The 15,726-nt window shown below is 31.2% G+C and overlaps 1 protein-coding gene across 1 annotated transcript in view; it reads left to right on the top strand.

Annotated features, from left to right (window-relative positions):
* Positions 1-3,935: 3,935 nt before the first annotated feature.
* LOC126854230 (glypican-6) overlaps positions 3,936-15,726 on the top strand; it is a 143,604-nt gene continuing 131,813 nt past the window's right edge. Inside the window, exon 1 of the mRNA XM_050600752.1 lies at positions 3,936-4,396. Within this exon, the coding sequence (XP_050456709.1) occupies positions 4,249-4,396 (148 nt within the window). The 5' untranslated portion in view covers positions 3,936-4,248. The remainder of the gene's footprint in view (positions 4,397-15,726) is intronic.

Below are 15,726 nucleotides of genomic sequence, written 5' to 3'. Positions count from 1 at the left end.
GTAATTTGCTTCATTGTCTTTGCTCCACACTTGTCATTTATGTTTTTTAAACAAAAAAGCTCAATAAGTTCGAGCGATAAGTTCGAGTACTGTCCGATTGCGCGCAATATCAGTTACCATCAAAATGGCGAAGCGATGTGTGGCAGATGATCGATTGATATTTCCTTTTATTATTTCGTTTCTGTTGCTTTCTGAGATATACGTGTAATGATTGGTATTCGCGGAGGAGAACACTCTACCGTCAGTTTGTGCCTGGTCGAATGCAGGATCATATAGTAAAAGATATCGAGATTGTTCGTATGTCATTTTGCAAAACTTGAGTATACTTGTAATTCGATTATATAAACGTGAAACAATTAATTAATGATGTCAATGATTAAAACTCCTTTGAAATCGAAGGAATATGATTAAAACTATAAAAAGATATACTATAATAATTATAGTAGAATAGATCTCCACGTTTTGGAAATTACAATTTCATATGTATCGTATAAAGACATATCTATATAAATCCTCCGAAAGAAAAATTTCTCGCATATCCAATCTTTTAATTAGAATTCGGAGTGGAATTCAATAAGATATATATTCCTAATAATCTTAATGTGCTAAAATTAATATTGTAAAAGATATTGTGATTTTTTATATAACATTTTGCAAAAACTTGTCTGTATCTTTATTTTCGCGCGATCATATAAACGTGAAAAAATTAATTTTCTCTATATTAATAATTAAAACTTTAAAGTGTTTTTGCGAGTGTGAGTGCCACAAAGAAACTAGTAATAATTAATTTATAAATAATTTTTCTTTATTATTTTATTATTTTTTTAAAGATATGCAAGATGTTTTAAAGCACCCTAGACAATGCTCGTGAGTAGGTAGAGCACAACAAACTAAATAGAAAAGTCCTTTATCATTTTTTTCTATAACGCTTAATAAAGGAGTTATTATTGAGTAAAGTCTAGTCAATCAGCGTCAACTTTTAGCCTGGTAATGTGCGTGAGCGTTCCGCCGTTATAGCGGTGCACTACTAGCAGGCGCGCAACTCATTAACGTGCGTCCGGCTAAATGTCGGCACTGTATGTCCAGATTTTATTCAATAATAACTCTTTTATTAAGTGTTATAAAAAAAAAATGGTAAAGGATTTTTCTATTTAGTTTACTGTGTTCTATCCGTTCACGAACGTTATCTAATATATATTAGATATATATTAATACAGCAATATTGATACTACTAATATTAATTCGGATGTAAAGACAATGAAACAATTTACAGTACACCAGTTCGCCTTGCAATCAATCAATATGCGGCGCAATAATATGCGAAATTTTATTTTCACATAACGTTTTCACGAAACATTTTCTCTCTCTTTCTTTTTAAAGAAATTAGAATATAAAGGAGCGTGCATATTAGAGAAAGAGAGAATATTGCATATATGTCATATATTATTTAATAAATTGCATTTAAAATATCTCAAATAAAAAATGTTTTTATGCATATAATGATATATGCATAAAAATATAATTATATACTACAAATATATATAACACATACATATCATTTAATCTTTAATCAATGAATTTATCACATATAAAAATGTGCATTGTTCAACTTTTAAACAACTCTCAATATAAACCTAGTTTACATCAATATACTTTATTATGTATTAAATAGTATACTAGCCAATCATAATCATTCCTCCAAAGAATGGAATGGTTGTGATTAATCAGTATATATATTTAGTATATATTAATATTGGTGTTAAATTAGATTATATAATGTATTTTTGTATATTTTTGCAACTTTCTGCTACATAATTCTGAATCATATGTAGCAAACATTTATAGTAACTAATCACGCGGTATTTGTGAGAAGATTTTACCTATTAATATATTGGTAAATATTGCCGTGATATAAGATTAACATTCATTATTGTCTGAGTTTTATGAAAATATATTTTATGAAGAGGTAAAAGTAATAAAAATATATATTTAATATGCTTAAAAATTTGTCTGAAAATTCATCTGAATTAGTAGGAGAATATATTTTTCGAAATGGCCGCGCGTTTACGAGTGGTAATGTGTCTTAAAGCGCTCGAAAATTCGTTTATGAATTACCAGGAATTAACAGGAGAATATATTTTGCAAGGAGGTGCTACTTAGTGCAAGAGATGGTGGGGACTTGTGGGAAGATGTTATCAATGGCTAATATACATATACATATACAGGGTGTTCCAAAGCAGCCTAGACAACGCTTATGAGCAAATAGAGCATAATAAACTGAACAAAAAAATTATTTACCATTTTACAATTATCACAAAATTATTAAAATATTAATTTAAAAAAATTGGCGAATGAGTGTGCATTTCGTGCGACTAGGCCGTGGAATGTACGCTAGGCGTGCCAGCGGCGAGCTTCGCAGTGTCGCATGACAACAAAAAGTTTGATCTTGCGATGAAAGTCGGTGTACGCGCGAGGATGTCTAGGATACTTTGAGACACCCTGTATAAGGTAATCTGCGCTAATTGATTGGGATCGCGTGGCCATTAGAAAGCCGTCGTAATCTTTTCTAATATATTCTAACATTCTGGTTGGCCCCGCAATTCAACGCCCTCCCACTACTACTTGACTCTTTTGTGAACTTCTTTGCATATCTCCTCACAAAATATATTCTCCTGTTAACATCTGGTAATTCTTAAATGAATTTTTGAGCGCTTTAAGACACATTATCACTCATGAACGCTAGAATCCCTAAATATATCTGGCCATGGTTCTTTTTTATTGATCAAAACAAAGTTTGGAAAAATATGACGGAACCAATAAAAATTGTTATAAGAAGTATAATAATTTAAAAAAAAAGTGAAATCAAAAAATTACAAACAAGTTATATTTATTTAAATAAAAAAATTACGAATATCTTGTAGTTTCTTATAAATTTTTAAATAAAAAAATAAAAACAAATTAACTTGAATATAACAATAATATAACTATTTTCAATATAATATTCTAAGAATACTTAATAGTAATATAATAATATTATATAAAAAAAAACAAACTATATAATAAAAATATAAACGTTTTAACTTTTTAATATTACTCAATTATAGAATGCATGGCTATTGTTTTTTTATTGTATACTCTTCGCAAAATACATTTTTCTATACAAACTCATTGTTAAACGCGTATTTTCAAGAATATTTAAAGATACAAATTTAATACTCATAATCTGCATTAGCATATCTTTTTTGCAAAATATATTTTCCTAATATCTCAGATATGAATTTTCAAGCATATTAAATGATATTATTATTGATGAGTGAACTGCATTACTTATTTCTTTACGAAACATATACACCCTAATAACTCAGAAAATAATTTTAAAGTTTTTAAAAGTTTAAAAAACGATTACAAAATGCGTATTCTTTTTACATTTTGAAATCTGTTTTTAAAAATAAACTTTAAAAAATACTACATAATAATATAAAAAACATACAGAATTATGCAATTGTTTTGAGCATAAAGAGAAAGAAAAGTCTTTTGTTAATGTTATGTACATGTTTTTTGTATTGCAAATGGCGACAGAATTTTAAAAGAATTAAAAAATAATGTTTTTTACAAGTAGTGTTGCCGTGTATCTTAAATATTGAAATAAAAATGATATAATCTATTATTATATTTATTTGTATAATAAATTTATGTATTGTGTACAATTATCTTATTGTACGCGTTGTGTAATAAAAGTGTAGACAAAATAAAGACTAAGTATGGAAAAACGCTTGGTGCATTTTCTTGTGTTACTCGCTTAGGGCGAGAGAAGCGCATGAATTGTGTTGGCGACACTGATTTCAAACCTGTTACCGTCCGGCACAGGCGCGCAGCCGCCGCGTGGCGTTCCGGCTCTCTGCTCCCGGCGGTGCACATTTCGTTGCCCGCTTCAGTCAGCGCCAGCTGCCAGTGCGTATCGTGTCACGACGGAGAAGGTGGTGTGACTTCCAGTTTGATTGGACAAGCCGTCCGATTATTCTCATTAATCGTCGATTCGCGAGCGTAATATCGGGTGATCGCGATAAATACGACTACGACGAATGTACGAACGTGAACGTCGCCGTGTTTGTCTCGTGGCCGTTAACGAAAGTACTTTGTGAATTGTGTCGAGATCTGGTCGTGCGTGTATTTTGTCTTTCATTCTGCAAATCTTTTCTCTTCCCTTCTCTCCCATTTTGTTCCTGTAGGAAGGAGCCGACTACAAAAATGAGTGCCATGATACTGTGGATTGTTACGGCGATTATCGCCGTCACAATGACGGCAAATGCCGCCGGTCTCAAGTGCGACAAAGTCAGGCCGATCTTTGAGGCGCAAGGGTTCCCGCTCAGCGACATTCCGAAGGAGGCAATTTCATGTGAGTTAGACTCTACGCTTATACTTCAGATCATACAGATATATACAATAGGTGGTATTCTGCTCTTTGCAGAATGAAATAACATTTGGATCTCTTAAGATTGTTCGTTTAGCTATCTTATACACATATTTATGTAGATATTAGATATATGTTTCACATTTCGGAGAGAAAGAAAGATAAAATGCGGTAGCATAAAAAAAAAACAGAACTCTTTTATCTGATGTGTGAAAGATCCCTATTCCCACTACAATTGTTGCTTGGAAATTATATGGCCATATTTAGCGCAAGTTATAAATAGGAAACAAAAATGCATTTAGTCGGCTGTTATATGCTGTTTTCTGTCAATGTTACGAACAGTACAATTTCAGTTTACAACAGTTTAAATAGTAATATAATAGGCTGCGCTTTAAATAATTTGCAAAAAATATAGTTTTTTAAGGTATATATTTCCTTTCCTTGATATATATATATATATATATATATATATATATATATACATATAAAAAAAATATATATATATTTTTTATATGTAATAAATGGTCATATAGACAATACAGCGATTAACGAATAAAATATTTGCTCCTATTAAAATCTCCGCAATGTCGTGTCATTTTCTGTTTTTGTTTTCACATATTGCAGATTTAATTTGAATTTATACATTCAAACATTATTATAGAAGAATATTTTGCCTTGTCATGATGTATATAGGGTCGCATTAATATAAACTTTAAAATTTGAATTTATTAAAAATCATACTGAAAAGATTGAATATTCCTGCGATAGTAAGAAAATTTTTCTTTGAAAATGCTTTCTGTGAAAAGTTGAGTTAATGTGGAAAAGTTATTTCATTATCGCATGAGTTTTATAAAACATTCTTAAGGCGTGGTTCATATCAGTGACCCGGAATTTGACGAACTAAGTATTAATCTGTCAGAATCGAGAATTATTCGTAATGCAATATACGACCCTGTCCTTGCGACTCGTAATCGTTTGTGCAAAAATAATTATGGTGATAGATACCAGTAAAGCATGCATCGTGTGAAAGGAAAAAATCGGCAACTACTTTTAAAATGTCCCAGAATCCGGTTTGTGACGATAACTGAACAGGATTTCTAGTGAAACACACTCGATGACTGACGAGATCGATTCTCATCAATTTGTTCTGAAAATTCGATTTTAATTACGAAGTCGGGTGCGTATTGATTGTGATATCAAAGTTGAATTTATTCATTGAAGTACGTGAGAGTGCTTTCCGAACATTCGGCCGTATCAAATCGGTTTGGGGGCATTTCAGTGGGGCTGTGAAATCTTCTTGAATGTTTGCAGGATCATTAGGCAAATGCTAAATCGCTTATTCTATCAACGAGAAAAGAGATTAAACAAATGGGAAATAAAAACCTAGAACATAATTTCTCATAAAATTATCGTAATATTGAATTATGTGAAATACAGAAAAAATAAAGCATTAAACTTGAATATTATCATCGTTAGGATATAATTTAAAATTAAATGATTTAATTTTTTTTAAGGTTATGTATCGCTTAATTGTCAATTGCGACAGTTTCGGAGAAATCTGCTCGATTTTCGATTTCATTTTTGTTTCATTTATTTAATCTGTTTTCTGTTCAACGATATTTGGAAATCGTGACGAATTTTCGACGCGATTTAAAATGCACTGCTTTTAAAAAGATAGAGAAAAAGAGAAAGAGAGAGAGAAAGAGAGGAAGAAGAACAAATTACTTTAAAGGGAAGAAAATGTATTGTAGCGGTCGAGGCTGGATCGGACATAAAAACTGCGGCAAAATCAAGCAAAACTCCAATGGAAGCGACTGCGGGAGATTCCCAGGATGGTGCACCATTAACACGAAGTTCTTTCTCCTTTCCTCTTCACTCTCATATACATTTTCGAAGTTACTTTCGATAACCATCTCAAAGGTTACCGCTTTCAATTTATATCTTACCGCGTAATCAGACTAAACTTTTCTAAATTATCTGCGATTTCCACGATCATAAATCGCGATCTCTTTTTTGATCTATGTAAAATTTGAATGCTATTTTTGGCGTTCTTATTATTGGAATTTATATCTTTTTACAAAAGATATAAATTCAAAAGAGGAAAAATTATATTATTTGTTACATCGTAAAAAATTGTATTTCTTTTTTTTACTAAATATATATATATATAATTTTGCGAAATTTCTTAATAAACAATCAAATATAAACTTAAGGCTCTTAACGAATCTAATCAGGAAAGTCTAAAAATGGCATAAAGAGCCAGGCCCGGTACTAAGGGCGCATAAATTCAAAGGAAAATATAAGAATTACAATATTAACTTTAAAACGCGGACATTTCGGCCCTTCTTTTGGTCATCCTCAGCGCGTAAAATATAAATAACAATAACAAAAGTCGGATATTATAACATTCGTGTAGAAACGACGCAAATTTACACGATAATAACAGTCATCCGTGATTTATTGTTGGATCACAGATATATATATATATATATATATATATATATATATATATATATATGTATATATGTGTGTGTTCACTATCGAACCATTAAAAAGAAACTTACTTTTATTTACATTTTTCTTTATGCAAGAAGTTATAATGAAGCAAGAATGAATTGAAAGTTAAAAGATCCAATGCCATATATAGAATGTCATAATCATAAATTTAAATCCGCGTGGAATTTACAATTTATTTCGCGAAACTTTGGCGAGCTGATTTGTGAGGACTGAGACGCAACGTGACTGCCGGTAAATTTATAGTCGATGAATTACGTGCTTTGTTCGTTTAGGGAGGAAGAAGTCCTCCAATGGAGTCGAAATGGGCAGGAGAAATGAATAAAATTTCAGAAAACATTTTTGTGCTAAATATTGACGACGTTGTGGCTGTGATTGCGTTTCCTTATAATATTTTTCCTCGTATAATATTTTTTAATATATCTCGGAATTTCTCACGACACTAGCACGCAAATTGCTTATTAGTGTATTAATTAAAATTCTGTTAAAGAAAAATCCACTTGAAATTTATCCTTAATGATAAACAACTTTATTATAAAAAAATTAAAATTAATAAATCAATAATAAATTACACTTTGCGCAATTAAACTGTTGATATAAAAATATTTATATAAAACAATAAAATTAAAAAAAAGTAATTACTGATTGCCTTGCAGGACATGATTTTGATAATATTCATATGTTAGATGAAGAGCCTTCTTACGTCAAGAGATATATATCAGAAATACATTAAACAACAAAAAAGGCATCATTTTAGAAGGCACGACAAGAGTCTCTATAATCACTCTTATTTTCCGATTATCAATAAATATTCTTAATTCTTTTGCTTTCTTGATGTTTTTGTCTTATTTAACCTTTATTTTGAATTTCATTTGTTGACTTATATTTATACCTCTTGTATTTCCTATTCAATTCTATTTCTTTATGTTGTTTATTCACTATCAAGATGGCCTACAGATTAGTTGTCATACCATTTATTCGTTTATTTTTCTCATTTATTTTTCACTCTCTTATTTCGACGTTTTAAATTCAAGTTACTTTTATTAATTGGTTAATTATTTTATTCTATTTTTTTTATATTTTTTTTTATGCTTAGGTTTTTATGGTTTTGTTTCAACATAAATATTACTTTTGTTATACATTTTACAGATATATCCATCTATTAATTTTTACTCCTGCAGTATTTGAGACTTTTACACTTGCACCGGACTCTCAGTCCTTCGTTTTTATATTTTCATTTCACTGTTTTTAGCTTTTAGCAACGGGCAATTTGAACGACTGATATGTATTTGCATTGGCGACTTCGTTTGTTTTGCAATCAGTCATTGATTACGTTTACACATTATCTTTAATCGGGTTGAATAAGTAATTTTTAGTAAGGTTGGCCAATCACTGTCATTCCATTCTTTTGGAATAGTTGTAATTGGCCAGTTTTATAATTACCGACATTATTAAACCTGATTAAGGGTGACGTGCAACAGTATTAATTATAACGTTTAAAATGGAAATGTAAATTTTGGAATAAGTGTAATTATAATTTTAATACGTGTGATTATTGTAAAAATCTTAATTATGTTATCATTTTTGTTCCATCTGTCCTATATGTATATTGTAAGCGCACTGGGATATTTGTCATCGTATTGCTCTCCTTCATGCTGTTTTGCTATTTATTTGCGTTTTTTTAAATTTTTATTTTATTATCATTGAGGAAGACCTGAAGCGGGCCAAAATGTTTCAATTAATTTATAATACATCTTTAATGTCTATCTAAAGAAATATAACTATTTACATTTTAAATATCGCGGGCTCCAATTAGGAGCCCGCGATATTTAAAATGTAAATAGTTATATTTCTTTTCTTTGTCCATTATTAAATATTTCCATATAAGAAAAAAGACGTATCTAAAAATTCACTTTCAAAAGCTCGATTGACGAATTTTGTTGGACCTTGTTGATACTAAATCAAACCTTTTCCGCAACATATATTTAACGTGAATCGTAAGATCGTTTTCCGGTGTGTTTAACGCGTTGATCGACCGCGGCGGGCAATAAAAGCAAGAGTGTTAATACCATTCATCCCTCTCGCGACTTCGTTAGCACATTTTGTGTACCGCGAATACGTTTTAATTTATGAATCCTTCGGAACTCACGGATAGGTGTTAATGGCACGGCCAATGGTAAGCCGCACGGCTTTTATGTACATTCGTTCACCGGGGACGGCGCACAGTGGAAAATCGTATTTATAAAGGCGCGCATATACGTATGTATTTCGCCGTCACGAAATCCGCGACTCGCTATCTGCGCCGCTTGTCAGCACGAGAGAACGCAGCATATCTGCTCGCGCGAATAGGTAGATAAGCGGCGTGTTTTTACGCCACGCCAGCATCGTTGCATCGTTGCGAAATTAGTCCGATGTAAGGAGGCGAGAATATTTTATATGTGATCGTGCGTAAATATAGCCCCATTATTTCTCAGAATATTAAATTGATAATTATTATACAGGGTGTTAAACAAAAAGGGTAAAATATTTTTAAGAAGATTTAATATGTTCAAAAACAAGTCAAAAAGTCTTAATAAACATGAATCCGCAAATGAGCCGTTTTGAGATATTTCTTTTTGTTTTCGATATTTTTTTTTTTTTTTTTCTTGTATTATTTTTTTTAACTTTATTTTTTGTTTCAAATTTTTATTTTAATTATAATTTATGCAAAAAGATAACAACTGTATAACAGGTGTAGAACCTTATCTTATTAGAGAAGATGCTTAAAATGACTTTTTTCCATGTCTATGCAGATCCTGCATCTCCGAAAAAAAGTGCTCTTTCAAACAAACCTGGGTTCATTCTGATTGTCACGCAGGCTTCTTGTACACGATTTTATAATTGTTTCAAGTTCCCGCGAGTATAGATAAATTAAGTTAAGCTATGGATAAGTTAAGTTGTGAGACATTGCAGATATCTCAAAAACAACTCATTTACAGACCCAAGTTTATTAAGACTTTCTAACTTATTTTGAGAAACTAAATCCTCTTAAAATATTTTATCTTTTTTTAAACATCTTGTATCATTACATAATATCAAATCGTTTGAAAAAAAAAATTTTTTTTTTAAATATTTTTTTCTATTATCAGTTTTGATATATACTATTACCATCTGAATATATGTCACAATACGAAATGTGTGTCTCATGAATCAATCTGTATGTAATATTAACATCATTTATGATACGATTAAATATGCCCAGAGCTTAATCCACGTTATTAATATACTTGTAAATGTATACGGTGAATTTATCATACACTACGTCCGTACATCTTCTCAAATTCGCTACTGTGAAGACGCCCGCACGATTCCGAGTGATTTATCATCTTCGTTATCATCGGTGACTGCGTTACACAGATACGGGCGCATTTATCGGCGAGATGAAAGCGAGAGCTGCGTGTGGGTCCCGTCGAATTCGCGAGGCAAAAAGACAAAAAAAAAAAACAACAGCACGAATGAGACGCAGAGATAATCTGGCTGAAAGAAAAAAGCGCCGAGGCATCCGTTTTATCGCGACAACTGCGCCACACGTGCGGATGTACACGTTCTTATATCACGCTGCTAAATTCAGGATCGTAATCTTGTTTCTTTCAACAAACAATGAAAGAATTAATAATAATCGTAATTTGCATTTTTATATAATAAAAAAATAAATAATAATTACAATTTGTATTATGTAGCGATAGTGTAATGTAATGAGCAGATTTTACAATAAATCTTAAACTTTAACTAGATTCAAATAATTAACTAACTTCAAAAGTAACTCGACGATTGAATTAATAAATTAAAATTTAAACAATTGTTTTAAATAAAATGTAAAAAAAATCGCTATATTTACAATACTTTTAAGAATGTGATATTTATATTAATTAAATTAATAGTATATTTTATGAGATTTATATGTATATAGCAGACATTTTTTTTATACATATTTAATGATACTTTTGCATATATGTATAAAGCGTTCGTATCATAAAAATTTGAGTTACGATTGATGTTTGTGCACATTTGCATGATATGGTATACTGAAATATAATTACGCAGGATAATTAATGCGCTTGTTTTCTTCTCCTTTTACCTCCTTTCCCTTCGTTTTGTAGTTTATTATTCGCAAACTGTCCCGAGTAGTTGGTAATTAATACTTCAGTTAGCGATAAGCTCGCTTGGCAAGTCTGTTAATGTTATATTTTACCTTTTTTTTTTTCATCGACACGCTTATAGTTTTTCCTTGTCGCATTCGACATTAATTATTACTAGAAAGTCGACATAAAAAGATAAGTCGAAAGAACTTTAAGTGTACTAAAGTAGCGAATATTTTTTTTTTCTCAACAAAATTACGTAATTTTTTCAAATTTTATTTCTCTCAATCGTTCTATCAATGACAAAGACATCTACATATATTTGAAGAAAATGTTTCGGTTTATTTGAAATTGATTAAAAATAAATATTATTATAATATTAATATTATTATTAATATTGCATTATACAATATATAATATTTGTGTACTTAAATTATTTATTTATCACATTATATATTTTCTTATTTTGTAATCGATAATGAAATACATTATATAATATGATAATGAATAATGAAATAAATTTCCAACCTTTTTAATAACACTTGATAGAAAAAACTTAGGAAGACTTACTAGAAAGAACACTAAATAACAGTCCTTGACATGTTGATATGATCGTATTTCACATAACTATTAAGACTAATCTGGTCCACAATCAGTATATTTTCTATTTGACTTGACTTCTCGAAACTCCAGTCCAGTATCCGTACCTCCGTGTTAAATGCAAAGAGCCGCATTAACGCTATCGTAAAAAATGTTTGACATACAGTTAATACGTCCGGTGATCCACAGAAGCGAGCGGACAAGCGTGTCGGAAAGCCTTTACACAATTTTATCTGAAAGATTTTTTTTTAAGGTTTTCCTTCTTTGAGGATGTGAAATTCAATTTTTTTTTGCATAAATATATGTTATTTAACAAGTTTAATTGGCATGGTTTAAGTCGACGTGAATGATTGAGAAAGATTAACGAAGAATACATTGTGAGGGAATAAAGATCTGATTGATTATATTTTGTAACGCCTTCTATACGATAATTAATCATCCAATGAAAAAAAAAAAAAAAACATTAATAATATCTAAAGCTGTAGTTTACATATTTTATGTACCTAATTATTTGTACATTCAAAAATTATAAATGTTATTGCTTTTTTTCACGAATGCATTTTTAATTATATACATATATACATATTGCTTAAACGCTACATATAAACTCACTTATATTTGTAACAGACTGGACGTGGTAATTTACTTTTGCTTGTTTCCTATTTTTCCTTTCAGAATTTTTTTCTGACAATATCATATGCTTTCGGTACCTATTATCAGTCCCAAATTTTCTAAAAGTATAGTGTAGTCGTTCCATTTGCATTCGACACGCCGTTCAATTTATTCTGTTGTCCATGAAGGTTATTTAAAAAGGATACATACACATAGCTTCTACGAGTCTTTGGTACATTCATTATTCATTCATTTATTTCCGATGCGTGTCCGAGCTTGTTACAATTCTTTTTCTTCTCACTTTCGTTTTTCTCTGATTGAAAGAAAATTAACCAACAATAGACAGCCGTTAGATGCGCGAGTATGCGGAATAGAGAAAGAGAGAACGAGAGAAATGTCATTTACTCGTAAAATAGGTGTGAAAGTCAGGCTCGATTTTCTACCTTCTGTCCTTTTCGTATCTCTTTTTCGTTCGCTTTTCAAGATGGCAAATAAAATCATTTACGGCTATTGTGACGTTCTTCATTCCGTCCCCTTTTTATTCTTCGTGTCTTGATCAGGTACATCGCCTTTTCAATCGCAGGCTATACGATATTTCTACCCTTGACCACCCCCGAGACCATCTGTTTTCTCCCACTTCTCTCCTTTCTTTACAACTTTTTTCGAGTTGCGCGGACGATAGTATAATAAAACAGATTTTTACTTGTTATATCTTCTCTCTCTCTCTCTCTCTCTCTCTCTCTTTTTCTCTCTCTTTTTATCTATCTGGGATCATTAAGGATTCTACGTTCGAATCTTTTCTCTCTTAATCATCCTCCGGATTTCTTTGAGCTTCCTCAAGAATGCTCTTGGATTAAAATATCCATCGACCGACGACGCTGCTATTTGAATTTCATAAAATTCGTTGATTGTGTCGATTGCACAGCCATTCCGTATTGCCTGTCAACAAATTTTTTTTTTCAAACAGACTTCTTTTTGTTACTTTACTTTTCTACTTCTTTTTGCAGAATAAGCCTCGAATATGCACTTCTTTTATTTCATTTGAAACAAAATACAAATTGTCTTCATGTTTCCTCTTACGTTTCCTCTTACGAATTGCATTGTTATCGTGAGGATGACTCACATATACGTTACGATTGTGGAGCACATTGTTGTAAATTATTATGGGAACGACATTGAAGAAATTATATTGTGCCATAATGAAATTATATCCCACATTGTCAATTAATGTCAATTAGTTGATAGCTGCGATCGACGATGAATAATTATTTTTTTAATACGGAGCAAATCAAAATCCATGTTTTACCTAGATTCTTTTTTTTTCAAATTAATAAATTACTTAAAATAAAACAAATTAATTACAAGGTTAATTATTAAAAATAATTTATTGAATTCTTTTATAATTATTATAAAATATGTGATAATAGCGCGTACCCTGTACATATAATATGCAATGAAGTCATAATAAAAACCGGTTATATCTATTTCACAAAAAAAACACGCTATCACTTTCACAAGAAAAACTTGATACACTAACACGGTTAACAAGTCAGAGTTCTGGGAATTGATTTATGAAAAGCATTATCATAACAAAATCAATAAATATTTTGTCTTGAGACTTAGAATGTGTCGATTAATCCCTTGATGTCTAAAGAATGAATTGATTTTAAATAGCTCTTTTTATTGAGGCATTGAATATATTTTTATTAATGAAATAGTTTCAATTATACAATCTAAAATAAAAATTACATAAGATAACAGTTTACGCTAAGGAAGGCACATTATATATATATATATATATATATATATATATATATATATATATATAATTTTTTATACTAGACTGTGTAGTATTCTGCGGTATGTTGTAAAATCTGTTTTCCTGCAAACGAACTATTATTGACATAATTAATATCGCTGCTTATGCATTGAAGACACATTTAAAATTTGACAGACTATGCTCTTAATAATATAGCTATTCATGCTGTGACGCACGTTTATATCCGTCAGGCAAAAAAGCGACAAATTGCTGTGAAGCGTTGACAATCTGACGGAGGTCTCAGGTATTCTTAGTGACGTTTATAGATACCTGCTTTAATAGGCATCTTCGCGTGAAACGCTTTCGAGTCCGTGGAGAATGTAGAATTCGAAAGTATGAATACATTGTAATAATTACATAAACGGTTTAAATGTTCTAGATAAAAATTTTTATTTTATAAAATTGAATTTTTGACACACGACCGTATTTTAGATATTTACGTCACCAAAATGTTGGCAATGTAACGAAGGCAAGGGAAGAAAATGGGAAAGAGATTAAAGCGCGCGCGCGATTGTCACGAACAGTAAATTTATGGGCAGTCAGGATACGTTTTCTGAAATGCCGTCAGGACGACGACGATGATGTGGAATGCAGAATGTAGCCTTTTCATGAGAATTATCCAGGCAGATGTAGTCGGTCGAGGCGCAACGGAGGACTTAATGGTCGCTGTTATAAGTTATAACTTTTTAATAACTGGCGAGGAAGGATTCTCCTTGCTGGTCGGCACTGGAAACCAGCTCACCTTGCTTCATCCGATGCGATGAGTTTTGCCTCCGTGGCAGTCTTATACTGAATGTTGAATGTTTACTTCATACACACGTATATACACGTGATACCCGTGTCTCGATGCGTAACGACGGTGTAGATTTGTGAGATTTGTGAGATCGCAGACTCGGTTGTACACGCTACTCTTGGACCAGCTACTCTGGTTACTTGCTAGCCGGTCCCTTTTCAGAGCATGTAATTCCTACTACCGGATTAATCATCATACTTGGATGGAGTTCCATTATACGATGTTGATGTTTGCTGTGATGTTACGAATGTGAAGTCAACAGGGTGGCTCTCTCTTTTTCTCTCTAAGGATTAATTAGGTTGTGCTTGAAACTATTATACAATCTCATTGTATAATTCTACAAAATCTTGGATAATTAGCTTAAATTGACCGTAAATAAAGACACTTAGATATTTGTAAGTTATGCATTGTATAAGAATTAGTTCATATTCCCAATGGTAATCCCATAGTTATACATTTGATTTATAGCCGACATTTTCTGAAACAATTTGATCCGCGATACATGCAACCCTGATTGCGAAAGAAAGAGGGAGAAAGAAAGAGAGAGAGAGAGATAGGATCTTTTAATAAGATTCTCATCTCTAGAGCCTGGCAACATTCTGACGACAGGTTGCGTTGTGCTGAATAATCGTGTCGCAATCACTGCGTCGTACGTGAAATTTGTAATTTCATTCGGTGCTTATACATAATGCAAGTAAAATTTATAACACAAGACTCAGATTAACATACAACAAAATTATTCCGCTGAAGTAAATTATACTTACACGATAAGATCCAGAATATACATCTGGAGTAAATATCTTGCATTGATTGTATTTATTTTAATCCCTTATAAAACAATTTATAGTTTAATTTGTAT

Source organism: Cataglyphis hispanica, chromosome 13 (assembly GCF_021464435.1).
Source record: "Cataglyphis hispanica isolate Lineage 1 chromosome 13, ULB_Chis1_1.0, whole genome shotgun sequence".
Taxonomy (NCBI): Eukaryota; Metazoa; Arthropoda; class Insecta; order Hymenoptera; family Formicidae; genus Cataglyphis; species Cataglyphis hispanica.
The sequence above is the reverse complement of the archived record's forward strand: the minus strand, read 5'-3'. Positions and strand labels throughout refer to the sequence as shown.